The 12,952-nt window shown below is 44.2% G+C and overlaps 1 protein-coding gene across 2 annotated transcripts in view; it reads right to left on the bottom strand.

Moving 5' to 3' along the window:
- The window catches only part of WAC (WW domain containing adaptor with coiled-coil), a 2,564,300-nt gene that overhangs the window by 960,371 nt on the left and 1,590,977 nt on the right, over positions 1–12,952 (bottom strand). For both annotated transcript variants that reach the window (XM_044066675.1, XM_044066674.1), the window contains one exon: positions 9,038–9,166. In XM_044066675.1, coding sequence (XP_043922610.1) covers positions 9,038–9,166 — 129 coding nt within the window. The remainder of the gene's footprint in view (positions 1–9,037; positions 9,167–12,952) is intronic.

The following is a 12,952-nucleotide window of genomic DNA, read 5'->3' as shown; positions in this document are numbered from 1 at the left end:
CATGTTAGAAGCCTTTTTACAAACGCCAGATGTTGAAGAAGAGTGTCCTTGTCCTCTGCTTGAATGAGAGTCATCCAGATGAGGATAAATTTGTATGCCTCTGTCTGCAGAATGCAATTACTGGTGTCAGGCACTTTGTAAAGACCCTGGGCACAGTAGATAAGCCAAAGGGCAGTGCAGAGAACTGGTAATGCAAAAAACCTGCCTTGAAGCGGAAGCATCTTCTGCATGATTCCCTTTATTGGGCTATGCAGGTATGCCTCAAGTCCAGAATCACTAACCAAGCATTTCTGCCCAACATAGGCAGTAGCTGTTGTAAAGTCAGCACTGTGAATTTTGGAATGTCCAGGAACGTGTTCAAAATCGATAAATCCAGTATTGGACGCCAAGAATGGTCTTTTCTGGGTAACAGGAAAACTCTTGAATAAAAACCTTGTCCTTTTTCCTTTTCTGGTACTGGTTGAATAGCCCTCATATCCATGAGGGACATAACTTGTTTCTGAGCCTCTGCCCACTGATTTTGTGGCAGATCTGGCCATCCACTTGGAATTGGCAAAGTATGGAAATGAAATCTGTACCCCCTGAGATACTGTGTTCAACACCCACTTGTCCTGGGTAAATAACTGCCAATTTTGAGCATGAAGTGCTAGTTTTCCCCCCCAAGGGGGCTGCCAAAAGTTAAGTGCTTGGTGATGGTAGGGGAAAGTCATTGAGACTGCTTACTGTAGGGTTGTCCTTTGTTTCCTCCAGATTTGGAGGTGGAGGGACCCCACTGATTTGACCTGTAAGAAACCTGTGCTTGGTATCTGGGGCCTTTAGAGTGCCTGGATTTGCCTTGAGTGGCTCTGTTGGACACAGGAAAGGACCAATTTTTAGTAGGCCAGTGCCTACTGAACCTGGGTGGCTGCACTTGTAAGAAATCTTTTACAGTCTGCATAGATTTAGCTTAGTCTTCCATTTTCTTTAAAACCTCTTCTGCCTTATTACCAAACAGAGTGTCATGCTTCAAGGGGGCATCCAACAATTCAGCTTTAACATGATTAGGCAGACTCTCCTCCTTGAGCCAGGCATGCCTTCTAATCACAGATACAGTAATTGCAGCCCTGCAAGAGGCCTCCAAGAAATCAAAATCACATTGCAAAGTATGCTTTCCAACCTGTTCTGTTGAATGCAATTATTCTTGTAACTCTATTTTCCACACAATCAGAAATCAACATATACATAATTTTCTGTTTCAGTAGGCCCATAAGATGTTGTTGATATTTAAGCATATGAAAAGTACAGTTTTGTACCTACCATAAATGTAGATGTTCGAGTGTTCACCCTGCTGCAGTCATCACACTTGGGTTATCCTGTCATCAGGCGGTCCCGCAGTCAGCCGGAATTCTAGTGTCTTGGTCCGGCATCGGTTGCTGTCGCCTCTTCCCTGACGTCAGTGTGCCAGGGGTATATATAATGCAACCAACGCCATTTTCTTCAGTTTTTCTTGCCCCATATGTCAGGTGCCCCCAAAAAGGTGGTCAGAATTAGTACCAAATGGAGTGAACACTGCACAAACACAAAATCCCTTCGGCTATAAGCAAATACATCAGTAAGGCATAGAAGAGATTTTTCCAGAAGATCAGAGGGGATGGAGGGAGGGTAACCTGGACTGCAGCAGGGTGAACACTCAAACATCTACATTTATGGTAGGTACAAAACTGTACTATGTTCGTGTTACCCTGCTGCAGTCATCACACTTTGGTTGAATCCCAAAGCTAAGGTAGGGGGGAGGTATCATAGAGGGTTAGTGGAGGCAATAAGGCCCTGCAGAACTGCAGTGGCGAAGCCTGCCCTGGACTTAGAGTAAAGAGGCAAGTGATAGTGTTTGGTAAAGGTGTGTACTGAACTCCAAGTTGCAGCTTCTAAAATGTCCTTGGTTGGAACCCCCCTGAGAAAGGCTGTAGAGGTAGCTGTTGCCCTGGTAGAGTGGGATCTAATGGTAGCAGGAACTGGTTTCCCATGATGGGTATAGCAGAAACGTATGCAATGACCTATCCATTTAGAAATTGCTTGCTTAGATATAGCCTTCTCTTGAGGAGCTGTAGCATAGGATACAAAGAGCTGGTCAGTTTTTCTGAAAGCCTTAGTTTTGTCCAAGTAGTAACGAAGCTGCCTGTAAATGTCCAAGGAATGCAGGAGTCTCTCACCTTTGTTCTGTGGATTGGGGAAGAAGGTGGTAAGTGGATGGTTTGATTCAAAGCTACACTGGAAACCACCTTAGGCATGAAGGAAGAATTAGTTCATAGAGAAACTCTGTCTTGATGAAAAATGAGGAAAGGTTCCACTGCCATTAGTGCCTGTAGCTCTGAGACTCTCCTAGCTAAGTTATTGCTAGGAGCAGGGCAGTCTTCCATGATAGGAACTGAAGATCTGCAGAGAAAGCTGGTTCAAAGGGAGGCAGTGTTAGTTTTTCCACACCAAAATCGAGGTCCCATGTTGGTGTAGGAGCTCTCCTGGGTGGTCTAATGTTTTTTGCCCCTCTGAGGAACTGCCTTAGAAGAGGATGTGAAAATAAAGGTGGATCCGTGTTGTAGTGCACTGAAATAGCTGAAGCATGGATTTTAATTGAGGAAAAGGAAAGTCCTTTGTACAACATCTCAGCTAAATACTGTAGAATGTGAGGCATGTGAGGCTGAATTGTGTCTTTGCCTTTAGCTTGGTTCCAAGCACAAAACCTTTTCCATTTGTCCGAATAAGCCTTCCTGGTGTTTGGCCTCCTGGCTTCCAGAATAACATCCAGAACTGCTTGTGAAAGAGGAGCTGGTTGGATGTTTAGTTGATTTGCCATGCAGCCAGATTTAAAGATTTGAGCTGGCTGTGAAGAATCTTTGTTTTGTTGTGTGAGCAAATGGGGTATTTGAGGCAATATCCATGGTGGGCTGTGGGCCATATTTTTCAATAGCGGGTACCCAGTGCTGGCGTGGCCAGTCTGGGGCTATGAGAATCAGTCGTGGTCTCTCCTTTTTGACCTTCAAAAGAACCTTTGTGAGAAGAGGTAATGGAGGGAAGGCATATGCTGTCAGGTTTTTCCAACTGAAAGAGAGAGAGTCCACTTTCCAAGCTTGATGGTGGAAGGTCCTTGTACAAAATTTTGTCAGTTGGTAGTTTTGAGGACTGGCAAACAGGTCTATGTTTGGAAGGCCCCATTTTTGAGTTATCATTGCAAATATCTGTGGATCTAGTTTCCACTCGTGGGGATCTTTGATGTTTCTGCTGAGGTCGTCTGCCAATGTGTTGTTCTGTCCTGGCAGGAATTGAGCTTGTAACTGGACTTGGTAGGCCAGAGCTGTGTTCCATAGATCACTGCTTGCCTGCATAGAGGGTAGGAATGTGTACCCCCTTGTTTATGTACCACATTACTGTGGTGTTGTCCGTCTTTATTGCAAGTTGTCCTGGATGTAATAGATCCTTGACGGCTGTCAGAGCTTTCTGTACAGCTAGCATCTCTTTTTGATTTATGTGCAGATTTCTTTGATCTGCAGTCCATAGGCCTTGAATACATTGTCCTGCCATGTGTGCCCCCCAGGCGTAGTCTGAAGCATCTGTTGTGATAGTCTGCCTGGCTGGGGGCAAGGTGAAAGGCTGACCCTTGTTGAGGTGACATGCCTGTGACCACCATAGAAATTCCTGTTGTAAGCAAGGAATGAGAGATCATTGTGTCAAAGCTGTGGCTGTGTTGAGACCATACGCTTTTTAGGTACCACTGTAATTTCCTCATATGCAGCTTTGCAAATGGTATTATTAGTATGCAAGATGTCATGAAGCCCAAAGCCTGCAGAATTCTTCTTGCAGTTAATTGGGTCTTTGTTGCCATTGTCTTGAAATATTGAGTTAGTTGTAGTTGCTTGTCTGGCATAAGATAAGCCTTCTGGGCCATTGTATTCAAGCTGGCACCCAGGAATGTCATTTTTTGTGAGGGTACTAGTTTTGACTTCTTTTCGTTTACTGTGTACCCCAGGCAGTTTAGTAGATGCTTTACAAAGGCCAGATGTAAGAGAATGTCTTTGCTTTCTGCTTGGATGAGGCAGTCGTCCACGTATGGATATATTTGAATTCCTCTTTGTCTGTAGTATGCAATTACTGGTGCCAGGCATTTTGTGAAAACTCTGGGCGCAGTAGATAAGTCAAAGGGCACTGCAGACAATTGGTAATGGGTTGAACCTGCAATGAAACGGAGGTATCTTCTGCAACTTTGTCTGATAGGGACATGCAGGTATGCCTCCTTGAGGTCCAACGTTACAAGCCATGCTTCCTTGCCCAACATGGGAAGTAGCTGCTGTAGTGTTAGCATCTTGAATTTGGTTACTTGTAGGTAAGTGTTTAAAATTGAAAGGTCCAGAATTGGTCTCCAGGCATTGTCCTTTCTGGGCACTAGAAAGAGTCTTGAGTAAAATCCTTGACCTTGCTCTCGAGTAGGTACCAGATGAATGGCTCATGTCCATGAGAGCTGTCATTTGCTTTTGTGCCTTTGCCCATTGATTTTGTGGCAGGTTTGGCATTCCTCTTTTCATTGGCAAGGTGTGAAAGTGGAATCTGTATCCTCGTAAAATTATGTCTAGGACCCATTTGTCCTTTGTGACTATCTGCCAGTTGTCTGCAAAAAGTATGAGTTTTCCCCCCAAGGGGGCTGCCAAGAGAGTATTGCTTGGCCAGATGAGGTGCAAGTCCATTGAGTTTGCCTTCTGGTGGATTGAGACCTGTCTTCTCCTCCCTTCTGTGTTGTAGTGCCCCATTGGCGAGGTTTATACTGGGCTTGTGGTTGTCCTCTGCCCCTTGGGCGTCTGTATTTACCCCTCTGTGGTCTGTCAGTGGCTGGAAAGGACCAATTTTTTATTGGCCAGTTTCTGCTGAAGCGAGGGGGTTGTACTTGTAGGAAATCTTTGACTGTCTGCATAGATTTTGCCTTATCTTCCATTTTCTTGAAAACTTCTTCTGCTTTAACTCCAGAAAGAACATCCTTCTGTAAGGGAGCATCTAGTAGTTTTGCTTTAACATGATCAGGCAGAGTTTGTTCCTTTAACCAAGCATGCCTACGTATAACAGACCCAGTGACAGCTGCTCTGCAGGAGGCCTCCAAAGAATCAAACCCACATTGTAAGGTATGTTTGCCCACCTGCTCAGTGGCGTGCAACAGATCCTGTACTTCTTTCAATTCAGATTGTTGAGGGAGAGTGGTTATTCTTTGCTTTAACTGAGAGATTAGAAATTGCTGATACTTAAGGTGGGGCTAATGGTTGGTTAAGGTGGTTTGCCTTTATAAGCACAGGGTGCAGGGTTTCTTCACTCACAAGGATGGGCTGGGGCTAATATGGCTCGCAAGGGCAGTTAGCTTAGTACTAATCTATGAACTATGAACTATGAACTATATGAAATTGACAATTCAGCGCCCTCATAGCTAGTGTGGCTGAGGTGTAAATCTTTTTCCCCCACCTGTCTAGTGCTCTGGAATCCCTCTCAGAAGGTACTGGGTTTTTAGCCATAGAAGCCCTAGCTCCCTTGGGACCCTGGGAGATGGTCTCTGGGTCAGCTACTGGGCTTTTGTAAAGAAATTTGTGGGAATCAGGCACTCTGTAGTATCTGTCAGGCTTAGCCAGAGCAGGAGGAAGAGAGTCTGGGTTGAAACTGGATTCTAAATAGACATCATCCACAATGTCCAAAACTGGTGGGATGGCAAGTGGTCTGTGTTGGGGGAGTAAAAGAAACTCTCTGAGCCTTTTCTTTGAATCAGAGTAGTCTTGACCTTCCCAGTGAAAATGTTCCCTCATAGTGTGTAAAGTTTCCCCAAAGGAGTAGTCTTCAGGAGGAGAAGCTGAGGGAATAGAGTCCTCAGCATCAGAGTCTTCATAAGGAGAGAAGGAATAGTCTTGGTCCTCAGAGGAGTCTGAAGAAATGGACATTTGCTCAGAGGAATCAAAATCTTCCTCTTGTCTAGGCCTTTTGTCAGGAGGGTGGCTGTGAATCCCTGATTAAAGAAATCAAATCTTCAGCCATTTTGAGCATCTGTTTCTTAGGCATAGGGCCTTGAACAGGAGACTGAAGTGCAGTGCTTTAATTTTAGGAGTCGTCTTCGACTTGGAAAACGTTTTAATGGTGAGAGTCGTCGGTCTGAAAACGCCTTCAGAAACGGATGGTGTTTCTGCAGCACCGACGTCTTTTGAAGCAAAGTCGTCGGAAGGGCCTGAAGTAAAAGGCTGCGTCGGCCTAGTACATTCAGTCAAAATATCAGTAGCGGTCTCGGGTTCCAGATCTGCGGTAGTCAGGGGCTGCGTTGGAGCCTCACTGAGGACCGGAGACTGGATCAGCCGAGGCCTCGGAATCTGGCTTAGGCCTGGGCTGCCTGTCCTTATCCCTGCGTTTTTTGTGCACGCCGGTAGTCGGTTGCTCCGACGGCATGTTGTAGTTAAATTTCCTACTGAAGTAGTGTCGTGCGAAATCAAAGTGTCTTTTAATAGTACGCTTATTAAACCTAGCACAAAACCGACAAGAAGTGACATCGTGGTCTGGGCCTAGGCAAGGTATACAATAAGAATGAAAACCCTTATGAGGTATTTGCTTCCTACAAGAAATACAATTGTTAACTTTTTCTGACATCGGTCTGAAGCGAGAAAAGTTTCCCCAATGGGGTACTTAGCTTTATAGAAGACTTTGGTCTGAAATTCGAATTCGAAAATCTCAGGAGTCGGCCGACCGGCACTTGCGAACTGCTTCTGCTTCGGGCACCACGCGGCAAGAAAGACTGAAGAAAATGGCGTTGGTTGCATTATATATACCCCTGGCGCACTGACGTCAGGGAAGAGGCGACAGCAACCGACGCCGGACCAAGAGTTTGGAATTCCAGCCGACTGCGGGACCGCCTGACGACATGACAACCCAAGTGTGATGACTGCAGCAGGGTAACACGATGAACATCTGGCAGTTTAAGGCTCCGATTGCCAAGGTAGCAGACATTAACCTTCTTTCCCCATCTATCCAGCGTTCTGGAATCTCTATCAGAGGGGGCAGGATTTTTAGCTGTAGAGGCCTTAACACCCTTGGGACCCTGTGAAATAGCCTCATGGTCAGCAGCAAGATTTTTGAAAAGAAATTTGTGGGAGTTAGGAACCCTGTAATATCTGTCTGGTTTACTAGGAGCCGGAGGTAGGGAATCAGGAGCCATGCTTGATTTCGAAAACACATCAACAATGTCTAATACAGGAGGTATAGCCAAAGGCATATGCTGAGGAAGGAGGAGGAAATCCCTAAGCCTCCTTTTTGAATCAGAGAAGTCCCGACTCTCCCAGTGAAAATGTTCCCTTAAAGTATGCAAAGTTTCTCCAAAAGAGTAACCTTCAGGAAGAGATGCAGATGGGATGGATTCCTCTGCATCAGAATCCTCATAAGGTGGAATGGAAAATTCCTGATCAGAAGAGGAATCAGAAGAAATGGGAACTTGATCTGAAGATTCATAATCAGTGCCTTGCCTAGGCATCTTAGCGGGGGGTGGGGGGGGGGGGAACCCCTGATCAAGCTAACTAAATCCTCAGCCATTTTAATCATCTGTTTTTTAGGCATAGGGGCCTGAGCACGTGGCTCATGCGTCGGTTTTTAGACATAGAAGATGCTTCTGACCTTGTTTTTGAGGCTGGCGTCAGTTTTATATAAAAATGTTGAGGCCTGAAAACACCCTCAGAAGCTGGTGCCTGCTCAGCAGCTCCGGACACATCCAAGGGAGAGATCCGCGGGTTCAATACTCTGAGAATCTCGCGGCATACCGGACTCCGAAAGGGTCTCGGTAGAGGCCTGTGACTCAAAAGTAGCGGGTATCAGAGGCTGCGAAAGCGCCTGAGTACCGGCGACTGGCTTAGGAGAAGCTTCGTCGGTTCTGGACCTCAATGGTCTGTCTCTGTCTTTTTCTTTGCGTCTTTTGTGAACTCCAGTAGTCGGATTGCTAATCGATGACATTTCAGGATAATTAAAGCTTGATCCAAAATATTTAGAAGCAAAACTATACCGATGGTTAATAGTGCGTTGGTTAAATCTAGCACAAAACCGACAGCAAGGCACGTTATGATCTGGGCCTAGGCAAGGAATACAGTATAAATGAAAATCCTTATGAGGTATTTGCTTCCCACAAGTAATGCAATTATTAACTTTTACTGACATCGGTAAGGAGCAAGAAAAAGTTTCCCCAACAGGGTACTTAGCTTTAATTTGAAGACTTGGGTTCTGAAACTCGAAAGCAAAAATTTCAGGAGTCACCTGACCGGCACTTAAGAAATGCTTCTGCTTCGGGCATAGCGCAGCAAGAAAGACTGAATAAAATGGCATCGGCTGCATGTTTTATACCCCCTGACAACCTGACGTCATGGAAGAGGAGACAGCAACAGACGCAGGACCCAAGACTTTGTTATTCAGGCCGAATGAGGGCAACCTGCCAGCAGACTACCCAAATGTAATTACTGCAGCAGTGAAACACGAAGAACATCAGTGGCACCTCCATTTACAACACAAGACAGAAGATCTCCATTCACTGCTAACAGGTATAGCTACCAAGTCTACATAGGAAGACTCAGAAAATGTAAAAGTTGCACATTTCACTACACAAAGTATAAAAATAAGTGACTCAATAGTAAAACACCCACCTATAACTCAAAAGGCTGCAAAACACAAATTTAGTACTGAACACAACAGAAATGTACTGTTCCCCATGCAGAGTCTATGATGAAAAAAAAAAATCCAAACAAAAAAGTTAATACCTTCCTTCCTGACCAAACTAAAATATTTGGATTCTAACTTAAAACTCAGCACTTGGAAATGCAAGACCCAATGTATGGGCTTGTGCCCCCCCCCCCCACTAAACTACTTATTCTAAATTGAAGCTCTCATAAGCAGGAGGGGAAGATGGAGGGGTGGAGGCGTACACACCAAGTCTTCATCCAATTAAGAACTTTAAAAAAGCAACAGTGAAAAAACAGTAAACATATACTTATGAAACAAGACAAGACATATCACTTACCTTGTGAAGACAGCTGTGAAATCTGGGACAGTAAAGACGTAATGTTGAAAGCAGATGGCCCAGCACTACCAGTGAGAATCTTATGAAGTATGGACTGTAAAGAAGCTTGAGTCACGGCTGCTGTAAGAACTGAAAGAAATCCATCACAAAGTAATTAAAAAGCTCAATCTACAGTATAACAAACAGAAAAACAATCCAACATGCTAGATGAAATAAAAACACTGTAGCTTTACTCTGTTAAAATGAATATCAAACTATCTTTTGATACACATCAACAAGAAACACCAAAAATATAGGCTATCACATACAATACATTCTTACAGGTGAGCTCTTGATGACCTTCACCGATATATCACCTATTTGGGTTCATTCTCTACACCTCTCTCAATTGTGTATTTTTTTTTCTCAGAACCTTCTTCCATCCTCAAAGGTGAATGCATATGATGCAGTCAATACATCTGAACTATGTTCCACCCACACAACTCAGCAACGACTGCAAGCCCGACAGTTCACACTAACTACCAGAGTGACCAATTACTTCACCAAACCAAGAAGCGCTGAAAATATGGCACCTACACTGCCAATCTACAAATGCATACATGTCCAAATAAAAGGGAAAGCACAGTTATGTAGTAACATAACAAAGGTAGAGGTTAGTGTTATGTTCACTGCTACAGTGCTACAAACACTTGTGACTTCTGCAGCAGAAGGTCTAATATCCATCTGGACTTCCAGAGCTTTCCTTTCCTCCACCTGGACATCAGCACGCCTGAAGTAAGAGGCAGGTGTCCACTTGCGTCATCTTCAGTACTTTCTTGCCCTTTTCCCCATAAGTCAAATTAATAGCCTCGCAGGTAGCAAACGCCCCTCTCCTCAATCGATGCCAGTCCAACAAGAACATCCAAACCTTCCTTTCCAGTTATAAGGCAAATATGAGTGATAAGAGATTTTCTAGGAAGAAAGAGAAGTTGAAGGAATAAGTGACTGTGCAGCCACTCCAACTCCAAAGTGACAAGTAAGGAAGAGAGGGTGGAAAATGTTACTGCAACAGTAGACATACTCAAAAGTCCAAGTCAAAGCAAACTTTGTCACTTCGATTCACACAAGTGCGAACAGAGTGAAATTACGTTTCTTCGGGCTCAATGTGCATACAAAAGAGAATACATGTAACATAATACACAAAATTCTACAGACACAGACAATAAACACAACAATAATAAATACTTGCATTACTGCACTAATTTAACAAATTGTCACTCATTACTAGGATATCAGCTCATTTTCACTGGGAAAAAATACACTCAAGTGATTGATTTAAGGCCTACATTTATATGGTACAATAAGACAGTTCAGTTTGATTACAGATGACTTTGCTGTCTGGGTGCGGGTAAGACCTCATTACATATTTAACTATAGACACTTTTCAATATTGTTGGATTATGGCCTTAATTGTCCAGTGTGAAGGGTACTGATCCTAGAGTTCAGTGACCTGATGGCTAGTGGAAAGAAGCTGTTTCTGAATCTCATGGTTTTGCAGCATATGCATCGAAAGCACCTTACTGATGTTAAATGTGAGAACAGCTTATAAAGCAGGATGACAGCTATCCCTGGTTATTTTCCTTGCCCTATGGTGACACCTGGACATATGCAGGTCTTGTAAGGATGGGAGGGAGTTCCTGATAATCCTCTCAGCTGTTTTCACTACTCTATGGAGGGACTGGTGCACAGAAGCAGAGCAACTTCTACACCATACTGTAAAGCTGTTTGTCAGTATACTTTCGATGGTACCCCATGCAGAGCCATTGATGGCAGGTTTGCTCTCCTTAACCTTCACAAGAAGTGAAGCCATTGGTAGCTTTCTTAATGATAGCATTTGTGGTGGCTGACCATGTCAACAATTATGTTAAGTTCTTACACAATTGCACTACAGAGCTACAGTAGTGCTATCACTTGGGACTATTTCCGAATTTTATGGGCAAATGGATGGCCACTCCTAATAAGGAAGTGGTTGTAGTATTTTTACAATGGCCATGGCAAAACCTGCCCCATCTCTAGTGGTAACGTCCAGTCAGCATTTAGACAAGGTGGAGACCGATAACCAAGCAGCCACTTCTAAGATGATGCTCTCTACAGAAAGCAGTAACGGTAGCTTCTGATGTGATGCGATGGGCCTCATATGTACTGGTACAATCTGAACGTAAAAGGAGTACCAGAAGGAGATACTGTGAGCCAGCTGATTTGAGAAGTCGCATTTTGAAACAGACCTATTGTCACCCTTCAACTTGCAAAGGTTATAAGTAGTAATTGGTCTAGTTTATTTACTTTACTCCTTTCTAGCCAAAATATCATCTGCATATGTGCACCTAGGGTATGCAAAATCCTTCCCCAATTTGTGGGTTAAGAAAATACACAGCAGTTAATGGCTTTGATTGTGGAGAGTTCTGTCACCTCCTTTGGCATAACGTAGGTTATTAGTAAGGAGGGACACACTATAATTCTGGAAAATGACAAAGGGGTACTTGCACATGAGTGCTTCTGACAGCCTCACTGTGCAAGTACGACTTAGTAAGAAAACAGTCTTTCGAGTCAGGTATCTGAGGAGTAAGGCAGCTACAGGCTCATTATTTTCTTCTCGAAGGCTCAGTACTGAGAAATCATTAGATGGTGGAACCTTACCGAAGATCCTTATGAGAAATTGCCTTTTTAGTAACTGGGAGGAAAGGGAGATGCGCCCCATGGTAGGCAGTCAAAGAAAGCATAAATAAATTATTTTCAGTGAGGTGAAAGACCATCTTCAAAGATAAAACGTCTAAAATCTTACCATAACCATAGATGTCCTCCTCTTCCATGTTGCAATATTCTGCATATGGGTTTAGTCTTCTTGTCACGTCCACGTATGGCCAGTATACAAAAGTTTTCAGTCCCCCCCTGAGGTGCGTTTGGCATCTGAAGTGGCTGAGGGAATGTGGGCCATAAAAGTGATGCTGGCACACACCAGACCTCAGAAATAAAAGCCCCAGCTGGAGCCAGTCCTAATAAGCGCAATGCCAGTCCAGTGCCACCCAGATAGGGAAAGGTAGCCTAACAGGAGGGGAAAGTGGGTGGGAAGGAATACTGCAACATGGAAGAGAAAGACATCTATGGTTATGGTAAGATTTTACACAACTTTTCTATGTCCTTCTCTTCCCATGTTGCAGTATTCTGCATATGGGTGAGTGCCAAAGCTCCTTGTGATTGGGGGGGGGGGGGGGGTTAGAGACAGATTCCAGGAATCCGTGAAGGGTAGCTCTGCCAAACCCTGCCCTGAATTTAAAAATGTGATCAAGTTTGTAGTGTTTGTTAAAGGTGTGAACAGAAGACCAAGTAGTTGCCTCTAGGACAGTGGAGGTATCTAGGCCTTTAAAGAAGGCTCCTGAGGAAGCCATGGCTTTGGTGGAATGTGCTTTAACTGCCCCTTGCAGGGATTTTCCATAAAATTGTAACAAAGCGGTGGCCTTGGAGATCCAAGTAGAAATGGTCTGCCTTGGACACTGCCTTCCCCAGTGCTCTAGGGTAGAAGGATACAAAGAGTCGGTCCATCTGTCTGATGGACTTCGTTTTATGCAGGTAAAACCTATCTGTCTATGCACATCCAGGGAGTGCAGTATCCTCTCACTGTCCCCCTGTGGGTTGGGGAAAAAAAACAAGTAAGTGTATGGCCTGGTTAAGGGACAGGTCATTCACCACCCTGGGCATAAAGGATGGGTTAGTTCTAAGGGTAACCAAGTCCTTGTGAAAAAGTAGATGGGGGGAATAGCCACAAGGGCTTGTAGTTCTGATACTCTTCTAGCCGAGGTCAGGGCTACTAACAGTACAGTGCAATGTTTTAAGGAGGTTTTGTCTGCTGGCTCAAAGGGAGAGAGCATATACTTTTCA

Source organism: Protopterus annectens, chromosome 3.part1 (genome assembly GCF_019279795.1).
Source record: "Protopterus annectens isolate FY-2018-M chromosome 3.part1, PAN1.0, whole genome shotgun sequence".
Classification (NCBI taxonomy): Eukaryota; Metazoa; Chordata; order Ceratodontiformes; family Protopteridae; genus Protopterus; species Protopterus annectens.
Note: the sequence above shows the minus strand (reverse complement) of the source record. Positions and strands in the feature narration are given on the sequence as shown.